General features: G+C 36.5%; 2 protein-coding genes across 2 annotated transcripts; one reads left to right on the top strand and one right to left on the bottom strand.

Annotated features, from left to right (window-relative positions):
• Positions 1-1,386: 1,386 nt before the first annotated feature.
• Positions 1,387-14,839, top strand: LOC127803933 (CBS domain-containing protein CBSX1, chloroplastic). The gene is made up of 8 exons (XM_052340580.1): positions 1,387-1,792; positions 3,754-3,841; positions 3,926-3,990; positions 5,567-5,615; positions 12,884-12,936; positions 14,083-14,198; positions 14,397-14,454; positions 14,558-14,839. Exons 1-8 carry the CDS (start codon positions 1,586-1,588, stop codon positions 14,630-14,632), a joined length of 711 nt encoding a protein of 236 aa, XP_052196540.1. The 5' UTR covers positions 1,387-1,585; the 3' UTR covers positions 14,633-14,839.
• Positions 14,840-15,351: 512 nt separating this feature from the next.
• On the bottom strand, positions 15,352-16,608 carry LOC127803934 (ethylene-responsive transcription factor RAP2-10-like). Its single transcript, XM_052340581.1, has one exon. It carries the CDS (start codon positions 15,988-15,990, stop codon positions 15,559-15,561), a length of 432 nt encoding a protein of 143 aa, XP_052196541.1. The 5' UTR covers positions 15,991-16,608; the 3' UTR covers positions 15,352-15,558.
• Positions 16,609-17,467: the final 859 nt, after the last annotated feature.

Raw genomic sequence — 17,467 nt, 5'->3', positions numbered from 1 at the left:
GTATCTGATTATTCTTTTCGTCCCTGCCCCTCATGGTCTCTTTGACTCTCATTTATATTGAGGGGCTTTTACAATTTAGATAATATATAAAAATACAGTGATTGTATAATGGGGGACAAACAGTTCTTATCGCCTTCACAAGACCGGGAGTGGGATCCTCATTACGAGGGGCATGGGCTATTACAGATAAAGTGATCGGACCCTATCTCTGACTTCTCAGCAGCTTTGCCACTCATGTGAGCTAGAGGTTTTAGGCCAGCGACCTAGATAGGACAGCGATCTGGAGGATATTTCAGGAGCTCGTTAGTCGATTGCTTGGAGCTCGTTGGGGGATTACCGGGAGCTCGCCATATGCTCGCTTTACGAGTTCCGGATCTTTGGTGGAGGCTGGACTTTCCTTGACGAGGTCGTCTGGGCCTTCTTGGCCTTGGGTGATTGGGCCGGTCTATCGGACCGAGTCTGGTCCATGCGGGGTGATGCGGGAAATACATATAACAGTAATAATTCATAATTAAAGTACAAAATTAAGCATGGGTTTCTAATACTATTTATAACTTAATTTTAAACTCAATTAATCTTCTGATCAATTAATTAAAAATATTTATAATATTATTTTTGATTAATTCCTGAATTAATCCCTTAATCAATCAAAAATAAATATTATTTTTTAAGAATACGAATAAACAACTTAAACTATTAATTAAGTTATAGAAAATTGTTCATTTGTATAAAATAAAAATAATTTGTATTGTTCATTAATTAATATTTTTTATAAATATTATTAATTAAAAATATTTATAATATTATTTGTAATTAATTCCTCAATTATTAAAAAATAAATATTAATGTATAAATTTTTTAATGTTAATTAAGATTTAACATATCACATTTACAAGACTATAGAATAAAATTAAAACATAATGAATAAAAAATTAGTCAAAATTTATATTTTCAAAATTTTGTTATCTCTGAAAAAATTAAATTTAAAGATCATAAATTAAATTTTTAATTAGTATTGAAAAATCCATGTTTTCTCACATTTAAGATTTTTAATTTATATTTATATTTTATAAATAAATATATAATATAATAAATAATTTTACTTTAATAATTAATCAATTATTACCTTTAATTTAATATAAGACTAATGCATGAGTTTTTCAATACTAATTAAGATTTAAGATATTTTATTTTAAAGATTAATATATAAAATTTTTAATATTAATTAAAATTTAATTTTTAAATTTATTGTGATTAGAACACTAGTTTAATTCATAAGACAAGATCTTAATTAATTAGGCTCCTAAAGAAAGAAAGAAAGAAGGGCGATCTGCGGAGAAAGGAGGAGGGGAGATATTAATGGGCACTTTTAGGTCTCTGTCCTATTTCTCATACCATATTATATCCAGCGCCAGTGGAGGTTCCAAAGCTCCAAACCTCTCTCCTCAGTTCTCTCTCTCATTCTTCTTCTTCTTCGAACGACCTCCGCTGGACTCACTCCACTGCCACCCAACACTTTTCTCTCAGATTCTTTGAAGTTGAAGATAAGACCAAACAGTACACAAGGAATATCCCCTAAAAAAAGATGGCCCCAATCCCTCTGTCTGAACCCCAATCCCTCCCTCCCCTCCGCGCCGCAGCTGCCGCCTTCCACCGTCGCCTGCCTCCTTGTCTTCTCTTGTCCCCGTCCAGACTGCTTCCCTCTGCCTCTCGATGCATCTACCGCCTCCCGGCACCTCGCAGATCCTTAGCCTTAACCGCTCGCGCCACGTTGATGGCGAATTCCGTGCCGGTGTGTAATCCTTGTCCCCGTTCACTTTTTCATTTCTTTACATAATCGTGATACAAAGTGTGTTTGCTGTCTCTAAACGCGTGTTGAATTTTGTACTATTTGACTGAAATTTTCCCAACTAAGTTACCTGCCGCAAATTATCGTTGCCGATTTGACGTGGTGTGTGGATTTTCTCCTCTATGGATAGGCTTGTAGTTTGTTACTCTGGAGTGCAGCCAGCGAGATATTAAGATCCATATTTCTTTTAAATATAATGTTACTGAAGTACTTTTTGAGCTCCTCATTTTCATTGCAGCCAGATAAGTCTTCATTGATTGCAACTGAAAATTACATATTAAATCCTTCCAATGGAAGATGTACTTTGGTCCTAGTATCTTTAACACCCCCCCCCCCCCCCCCCCCCAAAAAAAAAAAAAAAAAAATCAAAATATGGTTTTAATAATTAAAAATAAACTGAAATGAAAGAACAGCTAACTATAATTAGCACTAGTGCAATTTTTCATTCAAGTACTGATGCTTACCTGACATCAGAAATTGAAGCTGTGGTTGGTGCTTCTTATTTCAGTTATTTGGTAACTTAAATCAGATTGCTAAACCATGCTTTATTTGGCAATTCTTTTCGTTAAATAATTGGATATTAACCAGCTTTAGAACTTGTAAGGACCTAGGTCGCATGACATATACCCACATTATTATAACATCAAATTCAACATGTACTGAACACTGAAACCTTCAAGGCAAACAGTAGTACATGATGAAAAAAGGTCCAGTAGTTACCTATTTCTATCTTCATTTGCTTCCAATGTATGGAGAATATTTCTGAAATTTATTGGTGCATTATCTGTCAGTGGAGAACTTGATTTTGCTGGATAGTGTTAATTAGATCAACAAACATGCTCATGAAATTTATACAGAAGGACGCTTGGGGTAAGAGTTAGTTACAGAATAGCTTATGGTTGGACATGCTTTTGGTGGCAACTTAATTAACACGCTGATAGGTTGTTTTTGTGCATAGAGATGTAGGAGTACAAAGTATTCATGGAACTTTACTGTTATACATATACAGTTGGAGTCAGTAAATTGTTTATTTTTGTTTTATTTATTTATTTTAGATAATTTGTCATGTTGCTTTTGAAGCAGCTAGCCAGACCAGTATATATTCAATAAATAAATTATGTTAAAACAACAAGTGCCAGAGGGGGAAACCCTGTGTAAGCATGGAGTATAGACGCCAAAAGAAGCAAACCAGAGTACAAAAAATCTCTGAACATCTGCTGGGATAGGTAAATCCATTGAACTTATACACAACTACTAATGTATGCAATTCCTCCAAAAAAGAATCAACAAACCCGTATCTAGCCTTCAGGGCCAGAAAAACAAGAAGACTGTCACTTACTATGATAGAGCTCCCCACTCCTCCAATAACCCGCGTCCTTTCAAAAGCTTCATAATAGACACAGAGCAGCTGCTTCCCATGCTTTCTTAACTATCCTACTTGGGCATCATGCAAGAAGTAGATTCCACACTGACCTGAGGTCCTAAGTATTACCTGCTCCACTCGATGATAAAACACAGGACATGGAAGGCTAGATTAGGAAACAAACAAGTGTCAAATATGGTGTATTTGTCTGTCTGTCTGTTAAATTTGAAGCATATCTTTTTTTATTTTTTTTTATTTTAAGATTTGATTGTTACTTATTTATATATATGTATATATTTCATTGGACTTGCTTTATTACATGAACGATATGATTTTTGAACAGATCTGCAGCACTTAGAATGAGAAGCTTAACACGAATTGTCATGGGTCACTAATGGCTGCATCAATTTTTCACTCTGTGTTGTATTAAGTCATGATTTTATTGGATGCAGTCTCACCTGATTTTTTAAGAATATGTATTCTTTTAGTGCGATTTTGATTTTTGTTGGCCTCACCCTGGTTACTGTGATCTTTTCTGCAGCCAAGAAGTGGAGTATATACTGTTGGTGATTTCATGACCGGGAAAGAGGACTTACATGTGGTAAAGCCCACAACATCTGTTGATGAAGGTACTTTAGTGTCTTGGTTCTGTTGCCAAATTAGTGAACATTTTTCTCCTCTGCAATCTCATATGTTTGCCTTTATGGACACAGCTCTGGAAGCTCTGGTAGAAAACAGAATAACAGGCTTCCCTGTGATTGATGATAACTGGAAATTGGTACACTTCTTTTCTTGAGGTCTTTTGATAATCTTGTTAAGAGTAATAAATTATAATTTGAAAAGATAAAGTCCCCCTCTATCTAATAGTTTAAGGTTATAGATGAGTTGGTGATCATGCGTCTGAAAATGCTGATGTTTAAATATTATTGTTTTTTGATACCTCATCTCTGAACTTAATATAACTTGTGCCTCACAAGGGATTGCTGCTCCGACCAGAACAGAATCATTTTTTTCTTCAGAGAATGGTTTTGCCTAAGGCATGCTTGCCTGGGCTTTAGATAGACGGCTTGTTGCTTGGACAAAGTGACAGTAACATGGTTCAGTTTACTTGGTTGAATGATAATACATTGGTGGGGATTTATCTTACACCTCAGTCCTCACCTTATCATCTCATTTAGATATCTTGAATTTTGGAGTACATTTCATACTAAGTTTCATCATTTGAGGGGGGCTGCTTCTGGACAACAACAGGCTGTATGGAATTGATGCAAATTATGGTGTAAAGGAAGTTGAAGTTTGAGGTTTAATTTGTTGGGACGGAATCTGGCTTTAGTTGCTTTTGATGGATAATGTCTTGGAAACTTAAAATTTAATGTTGAGAACATGCTGAGCTTTATTGTTTTCTTCAAAGTGGCTTTGACAGAAGCTTTTATTTACGCTATTGTCAATTATCATGTTTCAAGGGAGTTTTGGTCCAATCAACATTTATGTTAAGAATACTGGATATGAAGAAGATATACGTGAGTGTAGGTATTGCGGTGCGCAGTCTAGACGTATTTAGGACATTGAATGAACTTTGTCATTGACTTTTTCTCCTTTCAAGTGAAACTTAATACGTCCATCACTCCCTTTAAGGATATAACAGAAGCCTAAAATGTTACAGGACCTAACAAAATGTCAGTAATGACTAATGATTGTGGGTGTTGTTCAATCTTGAAGGACTTAAAAGACATTTGAAACCAAATTAACTTTTTTATGGGCTTTAGCTCCATTCAAGTGAAAGTTGTAAGTTGGGAAGAAAATATGTGTATGCTAGTCTCTCATTTTTGAGTATCGTAGATGGTTGAGGTTTATTTTCTCTGAAAAGATGAGAAGGATTCTCAATTTAGAAAACCTACCTCCCTAAAAGTGGATTAGTGCATAAAGTTGTTTAGGGAAGCATCAAGAGAGGTGCTTACTTGTGGACTGACCTTCTGAGCCAGAAAGAGTGGAGAGTATTATCTTTCTGATCTTCTTTTTTGTCTTTTTTCACACAAAGACACCCTGGGAGTTTGAAGGCCTATTTGCTTATGTCTATTGAGATATTGCTAACTAAGGAGGTTCATACAAGGTCACACACTTGTTTATCTGGTTTGCAGGATTTATTAAGCTTGTTATCTGACATCAATCTTTGACTTTTCTATCCAGCATAGTTTGTACTTGTGCATCTTTTACTTGATAAAAGAAAGATGGTCATGTTTTGCATAACAATAATGCATGCTAAATATGCATGATTATGTATGTTCATTAACACAATTTATTTTTGGTGAAGTTATTCTGCCTTTTGACACACCACACATCATGTCTTGATGCAGGTTGGCGTTGTTTCAGATTTTGACTTGTTAGCTTTAGACTCCATATCAGGTAGAAAGAACATACCTCATTTCTGTGATGTTTTGGGAAATTCTTTGTCAATTTTTATTCTTATTTATGACTGTTATATTTTCTTTGGTCAAAAATATTATTCTTGTCTTGTTAGCTCTAGGCTACACATCAAGTATACTTGCAATTGGTGATGTAAAGAATGTATTTTCCTTGTATTAAGAAAATATTTATCATATGGCATTCCTCATTTTCGTGATGTCTCAATGTACTGTTATTAGGTTCTAGAGTATAATGCGCAAACGTATTACGGTTGCATCTTTCTTGATGGCAAAAATATTATTAGCTTATTGTATGAGGATGATATGAAGAAATTAGTGTTCTAAAACGTGCTAGGCCTAGGAAAATTGCTGTTTTTTTTTTTTTTTTTAAACTTTGGTGATGTAATTTGAAGTTATTTCAGGTAAATCAAAGTTGGAAAGACAAGTGAAATAATAGAATTAAGCTTGAGAAAACAAACTGTTTTAGATCAATTCTGGGTTCAAGAAGGCAGAAGCAATAACAATGCAACATAAACTTACAATGCATTATGTATAAATTGTGTCAACTCACAAGTTTGTCCAACAACTAAAAGGTAGCAAAGTAAAATTATTTAAATAAAATTCCATATTATCCCAAATGCACATGCATACCATATCCAAAGAATCTAACTACCTAATTGGACTTCTTCCTCTCCATATTCTTCCAACACACGATTTTCATCGAATTTAAAATCAAATTCATTGATTTTTTGCTCATCTTCTCCTTTTGATTGAAAATCATCTTTATCAAGCTCTCTCACCCTAGAACTTCTTTGAGGTTGAAGCATTCCGTCTGCTTCGGATGCTTCACCAACCACTTCCCAAGTGAGCCCTATACCAAGGTCAACTTCTTCATCATCTCCTCCATCAACGATCCATCCTTGTGCATCACTAGCAAGTAGCACATCAACATTCATTTCCTTCTCCCTTTTTTGCTTGCTCATCAGTTTTGTATTAAATTGGACATAAACTAGATTGTTTAATCGATTCATGTCTAGTCTATTTATTTTATTCGTATGTATTTACATAAATAAAATAAAAGCAATAAAACAACAACACCATATCCAGCCTTTATTCTACTATGTGGGGTCGGCTACATGAATTCTAGACTTAGATGTATTTCTGTCTTTTGTCATATTTTCATTTAGACCCATACACTTCATATCAAACTTTAATGTCTCTCCCAAAGTCTTCTTGGGTCTGCCTCTACCTCTTTTTTAGACTAATTGTTCCATTTCATCAACTCTCCTCACAGGAGTGTCTTTTGGTCTTCTTCTCACATGACCAAACCATCTTAGTTTAGTCTCTCTTATCTTCTCCTCAATTGGCACTACTCCTAACTTATTATGAATAACCTCATTTCTAATTTTATCTTTTTTTGTATGACCGGACATCCATCTTAGCATCCTCATTTTCGCTACGCTCGTCTTTTACTCATGCTGGTAATTGATTGCCCAACATTCTGAGCCAAATAACAAGATTGGTTTTATAGCTATCCTATAGAATTTTCCTTTTAGTTTTAATAGGATTTTACCATCACATAACACCCCCGATGTATTTCCCCATTTTAGTCAACCTGCCTTAATTCTATGCGTGACATCCTCGTGAATTTTTTCATCTTTTTGAATCACTGATCCCAAATATCGAAAATGGTATTTTCCTTGTTAGATTTGGTCTTCCAATTTTATTATAACATCCCTTACTCCTGCATTCTTACTAAATTTACATTCCATATTTTATGTTTTCCTTCTACTTAATTTAAATCCCTTAGATTCTAAATTGTTTCTCCACAACTCAAGCTTAGTGTTCACTCCCTCTTTTGTTTCATCCACCAACACTATGTTATCTGCAAATAGCATACACCATGACACCTCTATGAGTTCATCCATTACTAAAACAAATAAGTATGGACTTAGTGCAAAACCTTGGTGCAATCTCATTGTAATTTTAAACGGTTCAGTATCCCCTCCGCATGTTCTGACCCTTGTCTCTGCACCGTAATACATGTTCTTAAGGGCTTGTATATAGGCTATTCAGACTCATTTCTTCTCTAAAACCCTCTAACTCTAGGGACCGTATCATAGGCTTTTTCTAGATCTATAAACACCATATGCAGGTCCATTTGCTAATCCCGATATCTTTCCATTAGGCGCCTCAGTAGGTATAAAGTTTCAATTGTTGATCTACTAGGCATGAAACCAAACTAATTTTCTGAGACATCTGTTTCTTTTCTGAGCCTCTGCTCTATTACTCTCTTCTAAAGTTTCATGGTATGACTCATTAACTTAATTCATCTGTAATTTTCACAGTTTTGAACATCTCATTTGTTCTTGTATATAGGAACCAAAGCAAGGTTGTTAAAATCGTAAAATCGTAAGAGAGTCTTTGACATGTAAAATCGTAAAATCGAGTGCAATTCAACTTCAAAATCGTAAGGTTTTTCGGTGCAAAAAATCGTAAAATTGTACTCGTAAAATCGAGAGTTTAACAACCATGAACCAAAATACTCTTCCTCCACTCATCTGGCATCTTTTTTAATTTAAGGATCGCGTTAAATAATTTTGTTAGCCAAGAGATGCCCTCTTCTCCCACCATGCATTTACATGCTTCTATTGGTATATTATCCGGTCCCACTGTTTTATGATTTTTCATATTTTTTAATGTTTGTTTTATTTCATTTGAACTTATGCGTCAATAAAATGTATAGCTCACGTTCTTTTCGGAGTTATTAAGATGTCCCAACCTAACTCTTGTGTCCTCACCATCATTGAATAATTTTGTGAAATACTCATTCCATCTTTCCTTAATCGCTCCCCTCATTCACTACTAAATTTTGGTTTTCATCTTTTATGCATTTCATTTGGTTTAGATCCCAGGTTTTTCTTTCTATTGCTTTAGCTAATTTATATATGTCCATTTCTCCATCTTTTGTATCGAGTCGTTTATATAGATTCTCATATGCTTTTGACCTTGCTTCACTAACAGCTTTTTTTGCTATCTTTTTTGCTTCTTTATAATTTTTTAAGTTTTCTTCATTGTTGCACTGATATATAGCCTTATATCAAATTTTTTTATTTCTAATTTTCGATTGTACCTCTTCATTCCATCACTAAGACTCTTTAAAGTTTGGGGTTCTACCATTTGTCTTTCTAAGGACTACCTTTGTTGTCCTTCTCAGGACAGTAGCCATTTTCCTTTACATTTGGTTTGTCTGTTATTCTCAATTCAATTCCCTTCTACCCCTTAATTTTTCTTTGAAGATTAGTTGTTTCTCTCCTTTAAAATTCCACCACCTAATTCATGGATTTTGTTTTATGTGATTTTTTCTCTTCCAATTTCTTATTTGGACGTCAAGTACCAAAAACGTTTTAAAATATACACTAACCCTTTCAAAAGTGCTCCAATTTCTTTCACAACTGAATGACCTAGTGCTTAACGAGAGGATTCTTCTTGCCATTCGTTGCAAGTTTGGAGTTTAATTTCCATAAGTTATCCACCATGTAACTACATAGGTCAAACAAATATAAAGTAAACAAATTTATACACTAATACACAATAGAAACTAAGAAAAGATTAAAGGAATTAAAATTGATTAACACTAAGAAAGGATTAAAGGAATTTTATACTTGGATTATAATTGTCATTTTCTGCACACCCTTGAGCTGTCCATGATTTTCCAAAAACTCTCTCTTTTCGAGTATACTTTGGCAACTTAGCATTTATAACATGACCTTGCAATTCACCATCATAAAAACATCTCCACACAGTTAAAGAACCCATCCATCACTTCATCAAGTTGTATATCCATATCCTTGAAAAAGTAGTAGGGATTCAAAAGGTAAGCCGTAAAATGCAGTGGACTATCTAGCCTATCTTTCACCCTTGCTTCAATAATCTCCATGACAGGCTGATAGTTCTTCTCAAGATTATTTAGGGCCTCCTTAATATATTCCTTTGCTTGCTTAATCTCTCCACATAAAAAGCTCTTAGAAGGCTTTCTATCTGCATCAACAATTCGAAACACTTTCACTAAAGGTGCAAAAACCTTTAGGCATAAAGTCACACCATTCCGAAAAGCAATGCTTATCATAGTAGCATAGGCTACTTTCCCTTTAACAGTCTTTGACCATTTGCACTCCTATTCAAAGCTGGTAAACGTTGTCCTCATTTGGGCCTTTTTCTCCATTAAACTCTACAGAGTAAGGAAAGAAGAAACGAATCTAGTGACTCTTGGTCTCACTATATCCCTCTTCTTGGTAAATGACCTCATTAAGGACAAGGTCTTATGATGTGCATAAATGAAGATTGTTAAACTCTTGGCCTAATCAATGACTTTCTTATATCTCAGTAGTTTTTCAATACTTTTAAGCATCAAATTGATGGTGTGAGTAGCACATGAGGTCTAAAAGATATTTGGCCTCTTCAACTTTAACAATTTTGCCGCTCCCATATTGTTGGCAACATTGTCGGTTACCACTTGGATGACATTTTGTGGTCCAACTTGCTCAATGCACTTGTCCACATACTCAAAGATGAGTTCAGTTGTATGTGCTTCATCTGAAGACTCTGGAGGAAAGAAAAGCAGTACTCGCATTAGAATTAACCCACAGGTTCATGATGCTCCTCCTTTTTCTATTTGTTTAAGCATCTGTCATAATGGAGCACCCATTTCGTGCCCACTCTTCTTCATGCTTCTTCAGTAACTCTTTCGTTCTGTCAACTTCTCCCTTTAATAACGATTCCCTTAACTGGTATTGACTGGGACGTTTGAAGCCCAGCCCAAATTGACCAATTGCCTCAACAAATAATTTGAAGCTATCATAATCAATAGCATTGAAAGGTATACTAGCTTCATACACCCATCTAACACAATATTCACGAACAGACTGTGTTCTTTCTTTAAAGAGTGATTCGCTGATATTTTGCTGCTTTTGCGTCATTCCCTCACTCAAACAAGTTTTAGGGTTGATGGAGCTTGCAAACTTATCCATAGGGCCAAGGTTACGGGGCGCTTTTCTGCTCCCTAACTTTTGCAATTCATCTTCATCATCCTCCATTTTAGAAATATTAATAGAGGATCTCATTAAATCTTCCTCATTCTTCTTATTCTTCTTCTTACTCTTTGTCTCGGCAATAGCATTCTTGCGTTTGGCTTGATCATCCGGAGAAGATTTTGGACATGAAGAAATATTTTTAAAAATGTGGCCGATGTGTTCTTTTACTCTATAAACTCCTCTAGACATGATTTTACCACATACTTAAAAAAAAAAAAAAAAAAACTTTACCACACAACTTGCATTTAACTTTATCCATATTCGTCGGATCAATTAACATTCCACGCTTCCATTTGACATCATTTGACTTCCTTTTAAGAACTGAGGAGGCCTCAGACAATACTCCCGTACTCCCATCCAACATCATTTGACTTTCTTTTAAGTCTTTGAGTATTCACAAGTTGTTGGCTCTTTGAGCATTTTACTTGAGCTAGAGGTTGAGGAATGAGGAAAAACAAAAGCAAGAGTTGCAGTGGTAGCGTCGTGGTGACAGGGGAAAGAGATGACGGCTGTAGCGGCATCAGCGAAGGGGGAAGAGTGAGGAGAATTAGGGATTTAGGATTTTTTCTGAACACTGCTGAAGTATCACGCGAAGGGGGAAGGGGGGGATTTCTTTGGGGATTTTACTGATTAGGCCAAATGGTGTTGTTTTGTGCTTCGGCCAAAACGACTTAAATTAAGTCATTTCGGCCAGTGAATCACAAAAAAAATTAGGCAACCCAGGTGTCTAGGCATTGCCTAGGCCCCCTAGGCGCCAATTCGCATGAATTCACGGCGGCCAGGGGCCGCCTAACGCCTAGACGGTGCCTACTTTTTGAACACTGGAAGGAATACACACTAAGAAAAGAGAAGGAATGGATAGGTGTGTCATAATGGCTGGCTCGTGCCAGGCACCAAAACTACATGTCTCACACCATACTGGTGGAAGGATTGGATCCAGGAAAAAGATAATAGTTACTTTATTGGTATAATTATCAAAGTTCAGTATAGTCACATTTTGAGTAGCTATTTACAATTAGCTGCACCAACATTTGAATATCTCATGAGATTCCTTTCTTCTCCCAAGATCCTATTCTGTTTCCACAGGACAGAGTACTATTGCAGGTTGGGGATATTTTGTAACTCCCTGAGAGATTCCTAAGCAACATTTAAATTGATTTTGCTCGCTAAGGACTTAATGAGAATTGTGGGGAACCAAACCAACTTACAGCTACTATTTTAACGCCTCCCTCGCCCCAAAAAATAAAGAAATGAAGGGAAGGAGGGAAAAGCTTTTGGGTGTGGATTTTTTTGTTAATAGTAGAAAGCAAATGTCTTAAATTACAATCAGACTCTGATCCAACAAGCACTTTCCATAGTCCTAAGTATTTTAATCAGAGAATCAATGATGTGAAGTTGATTCTGCACCTTCTGGATAAACGTCTGATTGAACAGTGAACATTTTTCTCAAGTTAAGGAAGCTGAATAGGGCTGGAATTCTTACGTGAGACGGCATTTCTCCGTGGATAACAAAGTATTCATTTTTATTTCTTTTTTTTATATGTCATCCTTGACATGCTATTTGCTGATCTACCTTTGGTTGCTGTATTTGCTGTAATGATTCTTATTATTTTGGGAAAATTAAATCATTATTGGTATGTGAGTCTGCATTGTTTTTCCCTTTTGATAGGAGGTGTTCAAATATTCCTTCAGCATAGATTTTATTTGTAAATATGTTTTTTAATTCTCCAGCTCAGATGTACATGGGCTTTGAGCTGAACATGTATCGTTTTGCACTTGCAGACTTCATACTTTCTAGTATTCTAAGGTTCTGCTGGTTATTTCAGGCTTGAATCCTTATTTGCTTGCTTCCAACCAACATCCGATGGATTGGTGGTTTCTATCATATTTAAGTAGATTTATTAAAAATGAATATCATTTGATAGGGCATTATTACGATGTATTTTTTTGTGACTTCTAGCAATAATCACCGTAGAAGCACCATTGAAGAAGAGTTTCTCTTTATTCTGCTGTAGTACAACTGGTTGCCTGAATTTTCTTATGCATGTTTTGTTTATTTTTTGGGTTTTTATTGAATGATTTATTGGTAGTAGAAAACATGTCTCTGCATCGAGAATGACAGACAATCCTGATATTGTGTCCTTTGCTTCTCTCTCTCTCTCTCTCTCTCTCTCAGGTGGTGGAAGGACTGACACAAGCATGTTTCCAGAAGTCGACAGTACTTGGAAAGTATGTAAGAGCCATCTCTGTTAGAAGTAACATTTTTGAAAAGTAAGCTTTTGTGGTAGCCACTATTTCACCACTTACCGGTCAGAGTTATGCATGTAAATAAATATGTATGTTGTTTCTGCCTGGTAGCTATCATTCAATCTTTCTTCTATTATTGCTACTTGGATGGGTAAATCTTTTTATTGTTATGTGCTTGACGAAGGCAAATAAAGGTTTGCATGCCGCAAGTACACGAACGTGATTAGACATAAAAGCGTTGAAGCTTTTCTGAAAAAGTAAAAAAAAAAAAATTGGAACATAAAAGAGGTTCTGGTAAGCACTTGTTAATAAAGGGCTTTAAGTGACCGGTGGAACTTTGGAGACCAGCATAGGTGTTACTTTTATTGGGTTTGTACACTGACATGGTTAATTTAGAGGGTGATTTTCTTTGTTTAGTTGTAGTGCTTAGTAATTGTATGCCGTGATGCAGAATGGAATAGGTTGCTTATGTCGAGTTCAAGCTTTATATTTTCTTTCAGTATCTAGATGATGGTTAGACAATTGATGAGTATAGCTAAAATATCATGCAGATTGTGGACACAGCTTGCACCTCTGATATGTTACCCTTTGATTTGAAAATTTTATGCTTGGATGTGTACCTAGGGCTGACTATGAGGTGGGATCAAAAGGAATCTGTCGAGCCTTAGACATGAAAATTACTGCTTTTGTTTCATTATTATTACTTACCCTAGTGGAAGACAGAAATTCAGAATGATCTATAAAAAGACGTCTGAATAGTGACATTGTGGATTCCCAGTGGGAATTTAAACCTTCGTGAAAATATCAGATGGAACACTTCTTTCTAATGTGTATCAGAGTTATGAGGTAGAGCAGAATGTAATGTTGCTATGGTCGAAGTAGTTACTTTTTTTAATGGTCTGGGTGCAAGAAAGCATAGGTACATTAGTATTTTAGTTGAGAAAAAAGGAGGGAATTAAATGATTTTATTATTACTAGTGGAAAGAAGATATTTCACCATATTCATTCTTATACTGGGTGCATGAATGTAAGTTTTGACTTTTTCCGTTGTTACTGATTGTACTGGGCTGACAAAGCATATGGGCTATTCCCCCGTTGAATTTTGTATCTATCAAATTATCATTGCAGACATTCAATGAGGTACAAAAGTTACTGAGCAAAACCAACGGAAAAGTGGTTGGAGATTTGATGACTCCAGCACCATTGGTTGTTCGCGAATCCACCAATCTTGAGGATGCTGCAAGGTTCTCTCATTATCTCCTACTACTATCGTTTTACTTTTGCAATTAGAAATTGTTTCATTTTTTTTTTTTTGCTGAATATAGTTGTGTTCTTTCTTTACTGGTTGCTGTTGCCTATTGTGCCCAATTTTAGAAAACTTAAAACGTAGTAACAACTAACGACTCGATTAAGCGGGCTGAATTATGCGTTTGTTGTTTCAGATTATTGCTTAAAACAAAGTACCGGCGCCTTCCAGTCGTAGACGGCGAAGGAAAGCTGGTAAAGAGAGATCCCCCATCTTTTCCTTATTTTAACTCTGGACTGGTAATTATCCTTCTTCTCGCTCATGTTTAAGTTGGCCAATTCTACTTCTATTTTGAAGGTTGGGATCATTACAAGAGGAAATGTCATTGGAGCTGCCCTTAAAATAAAACGCTCCACCGAAATCAAAGCATGACATTACAACAACACTGCATGATTCAGCCATTATTTACACTACCATATATTTTACATTTTCAATCAAGAGATTCAAAGTTGTAAAATTTTGGGTTGGGTTATGTATGCACTTGAAATCAGCCAAATTAAGATTCCTTACTATATTACGTATAGATTTCCTGTTGCCACCAAAAATTCACATTGCCAAAGTTTGAGTTGAATTCTCTCTCTCTCTCTCTCTCTCTCTCTCTCTCTCCGAGTGAAGTAAAAGAACCAAGTCCAACTTCTAAACTCAGGACTGGACTGACTCTTTTTTAGCACTTTGGGTTGATTCCTAGTCGGAGCTCTAACTACGTGTAAATGGGTTCCATCCATATTTCCTGAAACAAAAAATGTAGTCTGGAGCTGGGGAAGGGGAATGGGTTTGGGTTTGGGTGGGTGCCCACAATGTTTTAGAAAAAACACGAACAGTGGAGGACCAGAAAAATACCTAATACACATCTTATCATCACTACCAATGTTGCCACTTGCGCCAACTCAAAAACAAATGTAGGCCCCGTGATGTTCCCCTCCCCTCTCCCACCACCGCCACCCCACCACACGCCGCACCCTCCCCCAGCTTTGCTTCCACCACCACCAACTTGTACTATACTCGAAACACTCCACTCTTCCCTCTCCTCCACTATCATCAACCCAAAGACCTCATAATTACTAAAAAAAAAAAAAAAAAAAATACTCATCATTTTGTATGTAATTGAAGCGAGAAAGGCACAAAATCAAAAGACCAAAGTATTTACATCAAAACTCCTTTATCCATACTGAAAGAAGAGACCCCACAAAAGGGGGAGAGAGAGACATCTCAAGCAAATAGTGCTACAGCTAGCTAGTTCATCACCCTTACACACACATATATATATATATATTTTGTATATATGTGTATATCTAGACTCACCAGTCAGCATCCGGGTCTTCGGGTTCGGGTTTCTTGTTCAAGTCGGGCTTCTCCTGGAACCAACAGGGTTTGAACTCCGAGGGCGGCGCATGGTGGTGATCGTGGCCGGCGACGGAATTAGTCTCCAGCGCGTCCACCCTGGCTCCCACTTCTATCGCCTTCTTCCTTATCGAAGCCGCCGACATGTCGTGGAGCCCGCCGGCGCCGAGTTCGGCTACCAAGTATTCCGGGAAGTTAAGGCGAGCCGATGGGCCTCTGAGGTAGTAAACGGCGATGTCGTAGGCCCTGGCGGCGGCCACAGGCGTGGAATACGAACCCAGCCAAATTCTGGACCTCTTGTTCGGCTCCCTGATCTCCGCCACCCACTTCCCCCACTTCCTCATCCTTATCCCCTTGTACGGCCTCTCGCTCCTCTTTCCTCCTTCCATCTCTCTGTCTCTGACTCACTCTCTCTTTCTCTGCAACTATTTCTCTTCTTCCCCTAAAATCTTCTACGAAATTCCCATAAAAAAAAAAAAAAGTTTGAAATAGGCCTGACTGAACTAGGCGTCGTGGCTGAGGCAACAAACTACCTGGTTTCCAAGATTCCTGCCATCTCGCCAAGCCTCCGCCTTAATTTTCTCAGAGAGAGAGAGAGAGAGGAGAGAGAGAGAGGGAGGGAGGGAGAAAAGAAGCGAACAAAATCCAATTGCACCGACACAGCTTTTGCCTTCTTCCTTCTTTATTTTTTTTTTTTGGGTTTTTTTTTTTGTGTTTCTTTTTTTCCCCCTAACTCTCTCTCGCTCTCTCTCTCTCTAAGCGTACCCTTACTTATAATAGGAGGAGGAGGAGTTAATGGGTGCCAAAATACATAGCGCTCTTAGCTGGGGAGACGCGGCGGATGCTCCTTTTCCCTCTTTCTCTGGCACTCGCAGCTGGGTTTCGGAAGAAAAGAAAATAATATAATAAACTGAAATACAATTAGAAAGAGAGCAACAACAGATATTTTGTTGAGGAAAAGCAAGGAGTGAGTGGGTGTCGTCTGTGGGCTCAGTCTGAGTGTATTTTGGGAGAGAAAGAAAGGCAGTTTGTCATTAGATGGGAATTCATTTTTATATATTCCCCTCATCATCTTCATTGTTCACACGCACTACCTCTCCCTCTATATTATTATTATTATATAACTCACCTCTTCCCCTTCATTTATATGTATAAATTAGTTAAATTTATTTTTATTTTTATTTTTATTATTAACGTTAGGGTAAGATTAGTTAAAAGTGTAGTAAATAAATAAATGTACTCATTATATTTTATTTTTAATTATGAAATATTTTTATTGATCAATGAAACATTGCAAAATAAAATACCTTGATAATATTATCTTTGCCATAAATTAAATTATATATTTTTATGCTTTAATTATTACACTTAGGGCAATGAAAAAACATTACCCATAACCCAATATCACAATTGGATTTGTTGTGAATATAATTCACGGAGTACACATTAATTTAATTTAATATTTAAATTGTAAAAATAATTTATTATATTTCCCATAAATTTTTCGTGGGAGCTGGGAGGGGAGGATGCGTGGTCGGTGGTCGGTGGCCGGGTGGATGGATACCGTTATGGGTGGACTGGACTTTGCATTCATACCAACTACATTTGGCTGTGAAAAGACACTCTAGCCCTTGCGACTTCTATTCTTGTCTTAGAGTTCATTTGGGGTAGTGTTGTCATTTAGTAGACCAATGATGCCCAAAAGGCGTAGGCCCCCCTATTTATCATACATATGGCATTGGTGGACCCATAAAATAAGGACCGCATGGTGCCCCCCCCCCCCCCCCCCCCCCAAAAAAAAAAAAGAAAAAAAAGAAAAAAAGGATATATATATATATGTATATATAAATTATGCATCGCTTGGAA

The sequence above is a fragment of the Diospyros lotus genome, chromosome 6 (genome assembly GCF_014633365.1).
Source record: "Diospyros lotus cultivar Yz01 chromosome 6, ASM1463336v1, whole genome shotgun sequence".
Classification (NCBI taxonomy): domain Eukaryota; kingdom Viridiplantae; phylum Streptophyta; class Magnoliopsida; order Ericales; family Ebenaceae; genus Diospyros; species Diospyros lotus.
The sequence above is the reverse complement of the archived record's forward strand: the minus strand, read 5'-3'. Positions and strand labels throughout refer to the sequence as shown.

Coding starts and splice junctions, on each gene's coding strand:
- LOC127803933 (XM_052340580.1), top strand. CDS start 1,586: ATGGCCCCAATCCCTCTGTCTGAACCCCAATCCCTCCCTCCCCTCCGC. Junction 1,793..3,753: donor TGATGGCGAATTCCGTGCCG/GTGTGTAATCCT, acceptor TCTTTTCTGCAG/CCAAGAAGTGGAGTATATAC. Junction 14,455..14,557: donor TAGACGGCGAAGGAAAGCTG/GTAAAGAGAGAT, acceptor TCTATTTTGAAG/GTTGGGATCATTACAAGAGG.
- LOC127803934 (XM_052340581.1), bottom strand. CDS start 15,990: ATGGAAGGAGGAAAGAGGAGCGAGAGGCCGTACAAGGGGATAAGGATG.